Consider the following 13,874-nt stretch of genomic DNA (forward strand, 5'->3'; position numbering starts at 1 on the left):
GTGTAAATGACAATCCGAGAGTCTTCTTTTAAAAGTACAGCAATCTTAAAGTCACAACATCTGTAGCTAAATGGGTATTACTTGTGTTGGTCTTGCTTGACTGCTGTTTCTATAAAGATGTATTAATTACAGCTACATAAGCTAAAAAGTCTGACATATGATAGCTTTGTAAAGTTGATATGAAGCAACATTAGCATTCATATGGAGTTGCACTGGCCACCTGATGAATGGAAGTTCAATATTGTCTCTTCCTATCTGTTTGTTTAGCTGCTAAATGCTCCACTATGTTCAGCATCTAGCTGCTAGCTTTGTGTCATTTTGTGCTGGTGCTGAGCTTGTTTGCTGAAAACAGCTGCGTGCTGCTGCTGCTGGAAACAATGTTCTTGAAAGCAGAAAAACTGAACCACAACAGTTACACTTTAGACCACAAACCCGTTTGGGATGAATAAGCATGAGCTGCTAAAATGATCCAGCAGTCAAATTCGTGTTAAAAAAAATTCAGTCTGAACTCACCTTTACAGACAACAGAAGAGGATATTTGTGTACTGTAGAACACTTAAGTCAGGACTAAATCCAAAACCTTCTAGGCTGGTGGACAAGATTTAGCACAGGGTGTGGCAACATTGATTACATTTACATGCACACTAATATTCCACTATTATTTCAAATAGGACAATATTCTGAATTTGATACGGGTCGTGTAAACAGCATATTCCGTTTGGATATTCAGAATTAGGCCTTATTTGGAATGTAGCATTTTCCAATTAAGACATGTTGGATATCCCGATATTATTCAGGTTTTAGGAGCATTCTTGCGTCTCAATCAGGGTTTTTACCGCAGTTTGCAACACACGGCCTCTTGCCTGTCTACAGCCAGCTCTGTGTGTTGTAAACAAACCAACTAGCCAACAGTTTGCAAGGCTGTTATAGTGATAAATGACGGGCTGGTTGTGTAACGCACCCCTGCGTTGGAGCAGGAAGGCAGACAGAGGAGAGGAATGAGAGGAGAGTGGAGAGCTGTTCAGGGAAGGCTGGAAAAACAGAGCGCTCCTTCTCCATGACGGGGACGGAGGGGATCGGTTATTATCCTGACATGCAGCCGGGGACTGACGGTGACGACTTGGTGTGATGCACCAAAACCACTCAGCAGTGTAGTAAATATCATGAGACAACCAAGGTACTGGATGTTCCTGTAACCATTAATTTATACCAGTCATATCAATATCACTTATAAATATCAGGTAGCAGCTCACTAATGTTTTTCACCTCGCTGGTTTACTTCACTGCCTGTGGAGATCTTGTGATTCCTGTTCACACTGGAGCAGAGGGAAACCCTGAAAACCCTCTGCATGTAAATGGGAATATTAGTGGAACATTCATTTTCATTAGCCATGTAAACAGCTTAATAGGAATATTGTCTTTTTCGGAATAAAGGCAAAAACCGGAATATTTTGTGCATGTAAACAAAGTCAACATTTGAAGCTCATCAACAGGTGAGTTTTTCCACAAATTTCATGAATGGGGAATTAAAAATAATTCATAATTATCCAATTTATGTAATCTATTCTCTACTGCATATGTAATTCAACACCCTTGTCACAATGAGTAATCCACATAACAGACTGTCAACCATTTGCATGGGGACTTAGGTAGAAAGTAATTCAACTGAAAACAGTTACAAGTGAGGTCTGTGGATCATCCAGAGTGACTCTGTCTCTGTAAAGTGATGCTGCTGTTTTTTTTTACTTGAATATTTTCAATGCTTTGAGCACCACAAACCCCACTGGAGACATCTGAAAACCACAAACAAAACTATCTAAAATATAGCTTTTTGTAATTTGGATGAACTAACCCTTTAAATGAGCTACTACTATGCTACATATACTTTACTTTATCTTCAGCTGAATGTGTAATGTTTAAAAGCTTCTTGATATTGATAAATTACCACATCGCCCTGTCCTTCTCTTCCTCAAATAAACACACACACGCACACACAGTGAAATACATGTTTTGTTGTGTCATTCATCAGGTCGTTGTGTGGAATCATGCTCTGTCAGTGTTCTGCACACTGCAGTGAACAAACTGACCATTCAGTTAGTCGTCGAAGCGTTGAGGTGTCGAAGCTGCTCTGCTGTATTTCCATCCTGCGGCTCAATCTAGAGTCTTTAAATTAAAAGAAAGCACCACACCACCTGCTAACACACCCTGCAGTTACATATGTATATATTTGTATGTGTGTGTACAATTGATTCAGCCATACACCATTGTAGAGGAAGGAAACTTAATGAGCTGAGTTAATCATTGGGCGCCTGTCTGCTGACTCACACTCACATTAACAACCTGTGTACACAGCCTGCCACGAGTGTGTGTGGTGTGCGGTTTATGCACGTGCGTTTGTTTTAGTATATACACTTACTTATACACACATGCAATGTGATAAATTAAATGGAAAGACTAAAGGGACTATGGGACAATTGTACAGTGAAATAATAATAAAATGAGTAGACGACATCACTAAAATATCAACTGTCATGACAATAAAAGGTAAAAATCTTTTCCAGTGACTGAGGCCACGTTCAGATCAACATTAGGTCTGCGTGGACAAACGCAGCCCTCTCATTCATTTAACACAGAGGGCTCCAGTAAAAAAAAAGGTGAACCTGCCTCAACTTTTTTCTGTGACACAACATGACATCATCAGGAAAGGTGATACATTGGCTAGTGAAATCAGTGCAAGCACACATTCCTGGTGGAATACTTTGTAACTTGAACATTGAGTATTTCTACTGTTTACTTCGCAATCATCGCAACAAAATATACAATAGTTGCTGCCGTGAAAAACTTTCCAGAGTTGTGAAATTTTATTACAAACAGCTGTGCAGCGTTTTGGTGTCTGATAAACCGTCAATCTCATGAATTTGTTACTCAAACTGGACTTTTTGTATTGTATTTCATGTCTCACCAGAACCTGAAGCAACATGCCCCACCAACACAGCTCCCTGTGGTGTTTTAAACGTTGGCCAGTTTCTGGTCTGACTTCCCCATGGATGTATTGAGAGAACAAGATATTGCATCACCAGCAAGCAGATAGTTCTGGGTCTGACAAGTGAAACCGATGTGGGAAGTGACCTCTGCATTCTATCTAATGGCCAGCAGGGAGCAACTCCACTAGCTGCAAAAAGAAGTCTGATTATATGGAAGTCTATGAGAAAATGACCTTACTTTTCACTTGATTTATTACCTCAGTAAACACTTTTCTAACGAGTTTATGGTCTCAATCACTAGCATCAAGTCTTCTTCAATTCAGCATGATGTTCATTTTTTAAATTATGGACCCATTTAGAGTGAAATAGACAATAAAGCAGAGGATACTTTAGGGAATGGCGACGTTGTGATTGACAAGTCGCTACCGCGGAGACAACATTGATTACATAATGTAAATATGGCATAAACCCAGATTCACAGACTACAGGCGTAGCCATAGCCGTCGCTATTTCACAATGTGTTTTCAGTTCATGAGAGTTAGGCTAATTGTAATATTTTTGTTCAGCGTTTGGTTGTGATAAAAGACCCTCTAAGGAGTCAGCTGTTCAGTTTTTCCGGTAAGTACATTTTGTTTTAATGGTTTTAGGCCTGTTTTTCGCTAGCGGAAATTAGCATTAGCATTATCACTGTTAACGATAGGTTGGAAATGCACTGTGCTAACCAAGCTAACAGCTAGCGCTATGGTCAGCTCCACCCTCTCGTCCAAATATGGTCACTTCTGGCTCTGAAAATCAAACATGGCGACGGTCAAATCCAAGATGGCGATGGTCAAATCACTAAACTCGAGGCTTCAAAACAGCAGTTCACAAACCAATGGGTGACGTCATTATTTTTTTAGTCTATGGTCACCAGTTTGTCTCAGTGGCCACTCACAGTACTGCAACAAAAAATCCCCTGCAGCCCAAAAAGCATTTACTCCATTTAACCTCCATCAGAGATGTAAAACTGTAAAACTGCATTTTGAACTGCAAACACAGTCAATTATTACTCTTTGAATTATGTTTTTTTTAATCCATGAAAGTTTTATATTTATTAAATTTTCCCAGGGCCTAAAGTGATTTTAAAGTGTGATGTCGTTACAATGTAAAGTCTATGGGCTGAGTGGGAACATGTGGGTGGAGCCAGCAGGAGAAACACTAATGAGCATGTGCGGTAGGCTGCACAACACTGAAGCAAACCCAGAAGCTATAAAACATTTCTGGCTTATGCAACAGGTAATTTTCATTTGTGGAAATAGGCAGCAATTCTGAGGTCAGTATCCAGTCCCTATAATAAATCCATGAGATGTCTGATAAGGTAGCTAAATTTATGAGAGCTAGGCACCTCAGTTCCCGCCAAACTGCAGGACCTCAGTGCATGATGGGAGACGCTTGGCTTAGATGTGTGACCGGCAATACTATGTGTCATACTGTAGAAACTCTTCATTTTCAGTCTGAGTGCAAAGATTTAGATTTTATTTGTTTCATTTTACACTATGTAACTTTACTAATATGTAAGTCTTTTAAGTATTATAAAGCAAAACAAAACTTTTGGTAACAGGAAGCACATCTTCTGTAGAGTCCAACAATGGCGGACATGTAAACAATGGAAACATGTGCCTTGTGTTTCTGCTTTTCCTCTCCCGTGCATGAACTGATTGTGAGGGATATTGTGATCTGATGTTCTGAATTCCTTCTTGTGAGTGAGACCGAGGTGGACTGGATCTTTATATAAAATTTCTGTATGACATTATTTACTAAATATGAAGGTTAAACAATAAATCCTGTCATGATTATAACAAATATACAGCATGTGAATCTCATTCTATCAAAAATAATCAGACGCATGTCCATGTGACTTCCTGTATATTGTACAGTATATGCTACTGGAAGTCGTCCAACTTGACTGCAGCTTTTTGTCACTTCCCTCTGCTGCAACCGCCTGCTCTTGTTCACGCTCGACACAAGGCCAAATTCATCTCAAACGAGCCTATTGTCTGATTCAAATGCTTCTTCTGTGAGCAGATAAAAACGGGCACACTTGTAAGAATTTGTACATATTGCATTGCATGAATCATTTTAACGAGGAAATGCAAGACATAACTGTCAACCCAGCTTGGGGAAAAATCTCTGCATTTCAAAACCAAAACTTGAGCATACTTAGGGTATAATTCTTCTTCTTCTTATCAAGTTAGGGACTGACTAACGTCTGTAATCCCTCACCTGCAGTCATAACTGGAGCATGAATGGTCAGGAAAAAACGAGCAGAGCTGTAACTGACTTGTTGATGCTGCTGCAGAGTTTGTTCTGACATCAAAGCAGCTGATTCAGTCACTTGATGAATCTTACGACCTGAACTAAACGACATCGGGTCATCAGATGACTTCAGTCACTGGAGCTGTCGCGGTTGATCAATGAAATCAACAAGAGGACATTCACAAGGAGGCTGACACTGTTTATCTTAACGTTTGGCTCAGCTTGCACATGTGAGTCATCATCCTCACACATGAATGCCATTAAAACCAGCAGGCGCTACTCGCTCACAGGCCAGCATCTCCACCAGTGTCTGTGCACACCCCAGTTATACTAACACAGCTCTGCTTCTTTGTAGGTCTGGTTATCAAACCTCAGTGCTTGTTGTGTGTGTCTGTGTAAGTTGAAAGTGTTCTGGCTTGCAACAGATATTCCTGATTTAAATCATTCATCTTCTTTTTAAACTTCAGGCTGTATTTTATTCAGTCAGTTCTTTTTTTAAACACTCACGCGTGGATCAGTTTGGCATATTTTGTTACATGAAACATGTCTTTAAGTTGTTTTGTTCATCCAACAGTCCAAAACCCCAAATGTTCAATATATAGTGCTATAAAAGCAGCAAAATGTTACATTTGAGAAACTGAACAATATCAAAATTACTGTTGATTTATTGATGAGGCAATCAATAGAAACCTAACAGACTGATTGTATCTCTACAACTTGGCTACAGAGCCGCAGTGACGTAGAGCAGTCAGGTCATGACCTCAGTATCAACTATTTGTGGGTTTTAGCAACATGGGGGGAGTTTACATTATAAAAATGTACAAAACTAACATACAGCGATATTTTATTGGCTGATTCCACTATTTTAAGACTCTTGTATTTAAATTGACTACTTTTAGGACAATAATTAAAGAAAGGCTTAAATGTTTGCATGGCCAAAATTTGATTCAGGCCAATGTGGAGACAGCTCTGATAAAAAGCTTTGGGAAAAAAATGGAGAGAATATCTAGTTACAGTTTATGAATAAATATGACAAATCCAAATAAGTGAAATTGTCTATAAATTTAAGTTTTGGTGTCTGATAAAGATTTTGTGATGGGTGTCAGGTTGGCACTTGCATGATCACTGCATTTCTAAAATCACTGCTTGTTTGAAACTAACTGTATTTAATTTATTAAATTTATGTGAAATGATTGGACAAACTGTTCAGTACTGGTCTCTTGCAAAATAAATCAATATATTATTGTATTATAATACAATAATAATAATTATTCCATAATATTGTATTATATCAATTACACTAAATCTTGGCGCACTATCACTTTGGTTTGGCTTGTCATCTGACAAGTCCTGCTTGTAAACAGTCATGTGTTGGTGTCACTCGAGTTCACTGAGCTGTGTCAACACACGCAGCGGCTCTGCTCTCTTACCTCCGAACAGATGAGGCGAGAGGTGTGCTGGTAATGAACCTATCAGCAGCCGGCGCTCCCTGTCCGCCGCCTCCTCCGGGCTGCTGCCGCCGGACTCCTGGGAGCTGTAGGCTCCGCTGCTGTTCGGTATGTTGATGCCGGACTGGTGTCTGGTCCCGGAGCCTCCGGAGCCCCCCGCAGACCTGGCCCTGGCTCCGATGTGCTGGCTGGTGCTGGACGTGGCTCCAGAGGCTCCGGACGCACTGTACGCATGGTACCTCACCCCCCCGGTGGCAGTCCTGCTAACGTTATTCCCGTTACTGCTGGACGTGCTGGAAGGCAGGTCCGAGCCGGAGTACGCTCTGGTCCGTCCGTTAGAAGCTGAATTAGCAGCCGGGCTGCTCTGCTTCGCCCCCATGTTAACCTCCACTGACTCGGATTTGAAATATTAAAGAGGCGCTCTGTCAGCCGCTGTGGGACAGTGCGCCAGATTTACGCCGGGGGCAGACGGCTACAGGACGGACGTCCTGGAAGAAGAAAAAGCAGAAACTCTGCGTTGCTATGATCCCACGGAGGTCAGGTACATGCCATTTAGTGAAAAGTTAAACCGGCCATCTGTGACAAGCTTCAGCAGAAGATGTGTGTCAAACTTTAGGAGCCGTCAGCAGTGTAGTCGCTGCTGCAGGCAGGAGCCGTCCGCTCCGCCATGGCTCCAGAGCAGCATGAAGGAGTGAAGAGCCGGGCTCCTCACACCTCCCGCCTACTGCACAGTGCTGCGAAGGAGGAAGTGATGCAGGACAAAGTCTGCACAAAACCGTTTTATCAGAGGCTGCAGGGAGACGCTGCACAGACTGTCTGTGCTCACTAGTACTTCCGCTCACAAGTTTCAAAACAAAGCCATTACAGTGTTTTATAGCAGTGGTTCTCAAACTGGGGTCCGGGGACCCCCAGTGGTCCTTGAGGGGGTTCCAGGGGGTCTTCAGCAAAAAGGGGGAATCATTTATCTTCACCATAATTCCATCCATAAGTAACACAATGACAGGTTCTATGAGTGTTTTGGTCATGGGTTTCATACACTTTCTGTAATAAAACATCTAAAAGGAAACATCAGATGGGGGACCCTAGAACTAAATCTTATCAAATGGGGGTCCACGGTCTAATTTGTGTCAATTTCGGGGTCCTTGAGCTGAAAAAGTTCAGAGCCACTATTTTATTTGAACTGTTTCCAGTTCATTATGTCCACCTAGAAGTCTAATACAACATCCCTGTTATGATGCTCTATGTACAGAGGTGTTTACATTTTATAGATATCTGGGAGGCTGTTTGTGGTGATGTTGATTTGTGTTGCTTTTTTAGAGAGTTTCCAAAATACCCTCATTGACAAATATGGGATAGATACTGTTAATAAGTGCTGATACCAATTCTAACATTAATGTATTGAGCAGGACAACAAGACACAAGAGCAAAGCTAGCAGCTCTGTGAGGCTGCACACAGCAGTGCTTTGACCTACGTTAATGTCAGCATGCTGACATGCTCACATTGACAAAGTAAACATGCTGATGTTAATTTTACCATGGTCATTATTTAAGTCTAGTGTGTTAACATGGTATTAGTTGATTAGTACCAAACATAAAGTACAATATTCAGTAGTTTTATTCAGCAAACTGACCAAAACTGCCACACCGAGCTACACCACTAATGTGGATACAAGTAAACTTGTCAGTGGTCTGTGGTGGACAAACTATGTAATGGAAACCATTTTCCTAAATGACCTCAAACTTTGCATTTTTATATCATTTTATTTATTGGCCCTCACATATAGGCTGATATGGATATATCTGTGATAAGCTAAAATTGTCTGATTTGTCAGCCAGGCTAATGAACATGTAGACTTTTTAGGCCCTACATAGTTCTCTTTCACAGTAACTATCATGACTGCTTTTACTGTAAATGTAACTTATATCTTTTCATGCCCTTCAGCATTTAATATAATCTGCATGTTCAACAGCACCACACAATTATAACATAACTTAAACAACAATAAAAGCAGTCATGTGTATTGTGGTTAATTACCATACTTCATGTAGGTTAACAGGAAAAACACATTCAATAATCTAAAACTTTCAACATTAAATGATCCTTCAAAAAAACAGTGAAAGTGAAAATGAGACAGTAAAAAAATTAGGAAAATGAGGTGTGTGGGTTTTGTTGTTGTTGTTGTATAGGACCTGGTATATAGCCTACACCTGTGTATAGGGCATCTTGTATGTACTGCATCTACATATTACCACCACTACATTAAATGGCAATACAGTTTCGCATTATAACAAACTGCATTTAAGAGATATTTGCACTCCAGTAATTTTATCACCGTATCAGAAAATGCATCAGACCCTTCTGGACACCTGGATACTAGCAATTGATATTCTACACCATTTGAGTTGAGATTTCTTGTTCTTTTTGAAATATGGTGAAACTGAAAAGATTTCTGTAGACTGCTCTGAAGGAACTGCACAACACACTTCATATGTAAAAAAATAAATTAAAAAAACACCATCAAAAGAGACAGATAACCTACATGGCTGTCAAATCAATTCTGGCTTGAGTTGAATCTGCTGCTTTGTCCAAACAACAAATATCAGTATTTATAATATGTTTGCCATGTTACTGTTGATAAGATTCATTTCAACTGCATAACCAATTAATAACACTTTGCTCAAGACTGAAAGCATATTTATGTTTAGTAAACTTACATTTCAGTTTATACTGTTCAACCTCTTCTCACATTTCTAAATAGATATTGTGTAAGAAAAACTATTAAAAGTGTACCGTTGGAGAAATTTAAATATTATTGTATTAATGCTTTGATGACCGTTAATCAAGTTCAGAAGTGTGTTCAACTGATGAAGGACATGATGCACTCTTGAACCTTTCTATTGATAATAATATGTTGTAATCACATTGTTCTGTTTAAAGCAAAATGTCTCGCCCCTTGTTTGTGTAGACAAAATGAATGTCTTGTCTGTTAGGGAAGAAGAAATAGGAAAGGTTATCTGAAGTGCACGGTGACCCCGATTCTAAGAAGTGATCGTTAGAAAAGGGGAACTTAATGTAAGAACTGGAAACAGTACAAGGCGGGCATGACTCCATATATGGAATTGTTATTGTTTATCTTGCAGGAAACAGGTGTCTGCAGATAGAGAAGTGTGACTGCACATGAGGTGCTTGTGTTGAGAGTTGTGTTGGGCCGAGCCTGAAAGTATGAAGCGTTTGTGTGAGCTGTTCAAGGTGCTCCTGTATGCATACGCTTAATGATTCATTAGAGGCAGTTGGACTGCAGGTAAAATACTGTGTCTCTGGTATTTCATTATCTTTGTCATATAACAAGACAAGCTGCCTTTTCAGCTGCAACGACAACATCTTCCGTCTGGTACGGCTGGGTCTATGTGTTGTGAAATTACATTTTACAGTGTAAACATATGTGTTACAAGTCATCTCGCTCCACTGAATAGGACGCAGTGTTTATTCTGTGCAACCCAACCTTTAAAGTCCAGATGAAACAGAATTTCAAGAGCATCTAACATCTGTATCGTGATGTATTTCAGAGTGAAACAGGACAGACAGGCGGGATATAATGTTGACAGGGATTTGATTTAAATGTTGAAAGGTGGGCATGCCATAATTAATCTGAGCTCCGAAGACTGATTGATGGGTGGATGTCATGATATAATTGGTTGAAATTGGTTGGTTCAAGCTTACATAAGCATGTCATATTTTGTTTCACAGGAAGAAAACATAATTGGATTTTGATAGAAGAATAGAAGTAAATAGATTTTTTTGTATTTGTTTGGCATATTTTGTTAAATGGGCGCACTAGATGACCGGAGATGTGACCTTAAAGAGTTAAAAAGGTTTTTCTTTTCATCTCGACTTTAATATCATTTTCCAGAGCGGAGGTTGTGCTCTTATTTTGAAACCCGAAGATCGCGTGCACGTGCGGAGGCTTGATACAGATCAGACTACCCGGTCGGATGACGTCAGCAGCAGCGCAGCAACGTCAGTAACAACCAAAGAGTCTCACGCCACATTTATGGTCTTCTCGGAGAACTCCTCAATCAAATGTTTTAAAGTAATAAACAACATGCAGGGTTCAACCCAGATGTTGTGTAATACTGTTTGTGAAACGACACCCACCAGATAATGTGCAGTTACCGCCTTCAGTCAAGATTCATTTTATGAATAGTGATTTGACAGAGATAAAGCGTTTTAATATTGTTCCCTGTTGTTGGAACCTGTTGCAGAATTATTATGAATCACAAACACTGTCTGGTGTCCAGCACAATTGAAATTATTGCTGGAGGAAAGTGAATCATTGCAGTGGCTGCAGATGTTATGAAGACCCGTGATTACATAGTGGCTATGGAAACAATGAGAGGCCGTAAAGATTTATGATGAACAACTGAATACCTAGATAAAATCGTTCATAATTTTTTACTTTGACAACCATCTATTTGAATTAAAATTCCAGAGAGTAATTTAAAATTGTGCAATTTCAACCATTTTTTAAGGCTTCACTTGTGCAATGTTTTTTTTAAATATAAATATACTACACACATATTAACTATATTCTAATTGCTGAAATTCAATTAAGTCTTTTTCAGATCTAAAATTCAGTTCAAGTAAAAAAGAATCAGTTCACTCAAACTGAAAGTGACGGAATTCAGACACTAAAATTCATGAACACATAAACGTTCAGGGCTACACAGTTAGAGGGGAGCAGAAATCTAACTGGGAGTGAAAATTTGGCTCAACACCACATCACATAACAATGAAAATAGCTCCCTGATGCATGCAGCAGAGAAGGATCCATCCACTATTCTCAATTTTAAAAAAAGGAATCAACTCAAAATAAGTAAATAAATAAAATTGACTTGACAGTTTCTTGCTGGATCTGTGGTTTGACGTCTCGAAAACATGAACCACTAAATCTGTATAAATTAAATGTGGTAAGAAAGTCTGCAGAAAACCTGAGTGATGGCTCCCTGTGGGCCTCTAAGGGCTTTGAATGCGGAATGAATCTCTGTCAACAACAGCAGGCACATGATGTAGACAGCCGAGTTCACAGTGTGGAAGGTGAGTGGTTTTCTCACCCTCGACTGCGTTAATCCTTCTAATCTCCCCTGTCTGGAAATAGCCCGGGTTATCTGACGATCGATGGTCACAGCATCCATCACCACCTGCATAATGAAGGGGAGGACAGGGCAGCTCAGCAGCCGCACAGCAAAACCACAATTACATTAACCTTAACGGGCTGTTTTTGTTTGAATGAACTGTCAGTGTGGCAGCATTATTTACATTCTGATTGTGTTGCATTGGAGGAATCCTTTTGGACTCTGCTGGGTATCGCTTGTTTTCATGGGGTGGTTTTCCTTTCAGGAAGTACAAGATTCTGAAACAGCATTTAGACCATAAAACATGAAACACACACCAAAACTTTAACTATGCACTGAAACCCGGGATTCTAAAAATGGTATTTTACAGCAAACACAACCTGCAATAAATACACACTGGTAGTCAAAGCGCATCATATAACAGTTAAATAGCACAATATCTTGAAACCTGATTTTTGTTTATTTTGTTTTATTTATTTCTTTTATCAGCAAACCAACACATTAGTCTGACCCCCTATGGCACTTGTGATTTCAGCAGAGGTGCAGTTGCACCCCCTAGTGGTTAAAAGGTTGCAATGAAATTGACTAAATATTGAAAATTATGACATTTTAAATGATATTTTTATCCTGAACCACAATCTATTTTTTAGCTTCTTGGGGCCAGAGGAGCAAGCTGTAAACACAACAATTACATGTTTTTATAAAGTTGTTATTGCTAGTTAACAAAAATTTAACTACTTTCACTTCCAGCCCACAAAGAGCAACATTAGCTTCCATCTGGGGTCATCTTTGTTTACATCTGATGAATATATGTTGAGTATTCACTCTTCCTGAGAAAAACATCCACCTCATTAGTTTCTGAATGCTCCAATTTGTTCACCAGGTAGTCACTAACTTTATCTGTCTGCTGTTTGGTGCTGAGCAGGTAATGTTAAGTGAGTTTATACAAGTTTTTTTTGCTGAAAACAGCTGCTTGCTGCTGCTGGAAGCTGGGTTGATGAGACTGGTGAGACTGAATCAAGGTTAAGAGTAAAGCTGCAGGCTGTAAAACCAAAACAATGAGCTGAAAGATGCTAATGGCTGGTTTTGCTTGGTGGTGCACAGTTAATATAATAATCTCTGCATCTGTAAACCACTCTTTTCTGGGCTCAATCTCATCAGACTGAAGAGACCACTGGACAACTCAGGTTCACAAGGTTTATTTCTCACATTAATGTAGATGGTGGTCATGGTGGAACAAACAAATCCTGCTCCACGGCTGAAACCTTCAGCAAGCACCTCATGTAATTTACAACTCTTTTTACAATGTGATTGTACAGTTTTGTTGAAACAATAAAAGTAAATCTCTATTACGAAATGAAAACCTATTTATACAAAAGTGCATTCTGCCCCTGTGTAACATCTTATTTTATCACATAAACTGCCAACCGATTTTCTAGAAATATATGGGAAAAAAAACTGCAACAATTCTAAAAGTACATTTCTCCTTACAGAAGTTACAGACATATCTGTTAGACATGAATGTGGTTGGTGGGGATGGTGAAACATACAGCTCCTGCCCCTACATATCACAATAGGAATAAAATGAACACACGACGCAGTCGCCATTTTAAATTAGTTGTGCAATGCTCTCTCAAAACACTGGCGCATGAGGCTGTAACACAAGCTAACAGACTAACAGAGCTAGCTTCACTCGACCAAACGATAGAAATACAGAATGACAGCTTACTGACAGTCACAAAGCCTGGCAAGACTATTCATAACGATACACTATGATCTGAGTGAAGTTCATTTTATAATTTAGTATTTGAAAAAATTACAGAGCTGTTTTCAGTACAACCACAGCTGAAACCACCAGCAAGCAAAGGGGGCAAACGGACGATTTCCGGTCACTATAGTTACCACCACTTGCCACACGAGGGCGCTCCAATAAATCGCATTGATAAACATAAGATATTATTTCCCAAGGAAATGAAAAATAACGAGATAACTTGCTTGCAAAATAAAAAGAATA

The 13,874-nt window shown here is 39.6% G+C and overlaps 1 protein-coding gene across 1 annotated transcript in view; it reads right to left on the reverse strand.

Moving 5' to 3' along the window:
- The window catches only part of znrf2b (zinc and ring finger 2b), a 34,578-nt gene extending 26,872 nt beyond the window's left edge, over window positions 1-7,706 (reverse strand). The window contains exon 1 of the mRNA XM_042423720.1: window positions 6,710-7,706. Coding sequence (XP_042279654.1) covers window positions 6,710-7,106 — 397 coding nt within the window. The 5' untranslated portion in view covers window positions 7,107-7,706. The remainder of the gene's footprint in view (window positions 1-6,709) is intronic.
- Between the last annotated feature and the right edge of the window lie 6,168 nt (window positions 7,707-13,874).

Source organism: Thunnus maccoyii, chromosome 10 (genome assembly GCF_910596095.1).
Source record: "Thunnus maccoyii chromosome 10, fThuMac1.1, whole genome shotgun sequence".
NCBI lineage: Eukaryota > Metazoa > Chordata > Actinopteri > Scombriformes > Scombridae > Thunnus > Thunnus maccoyii.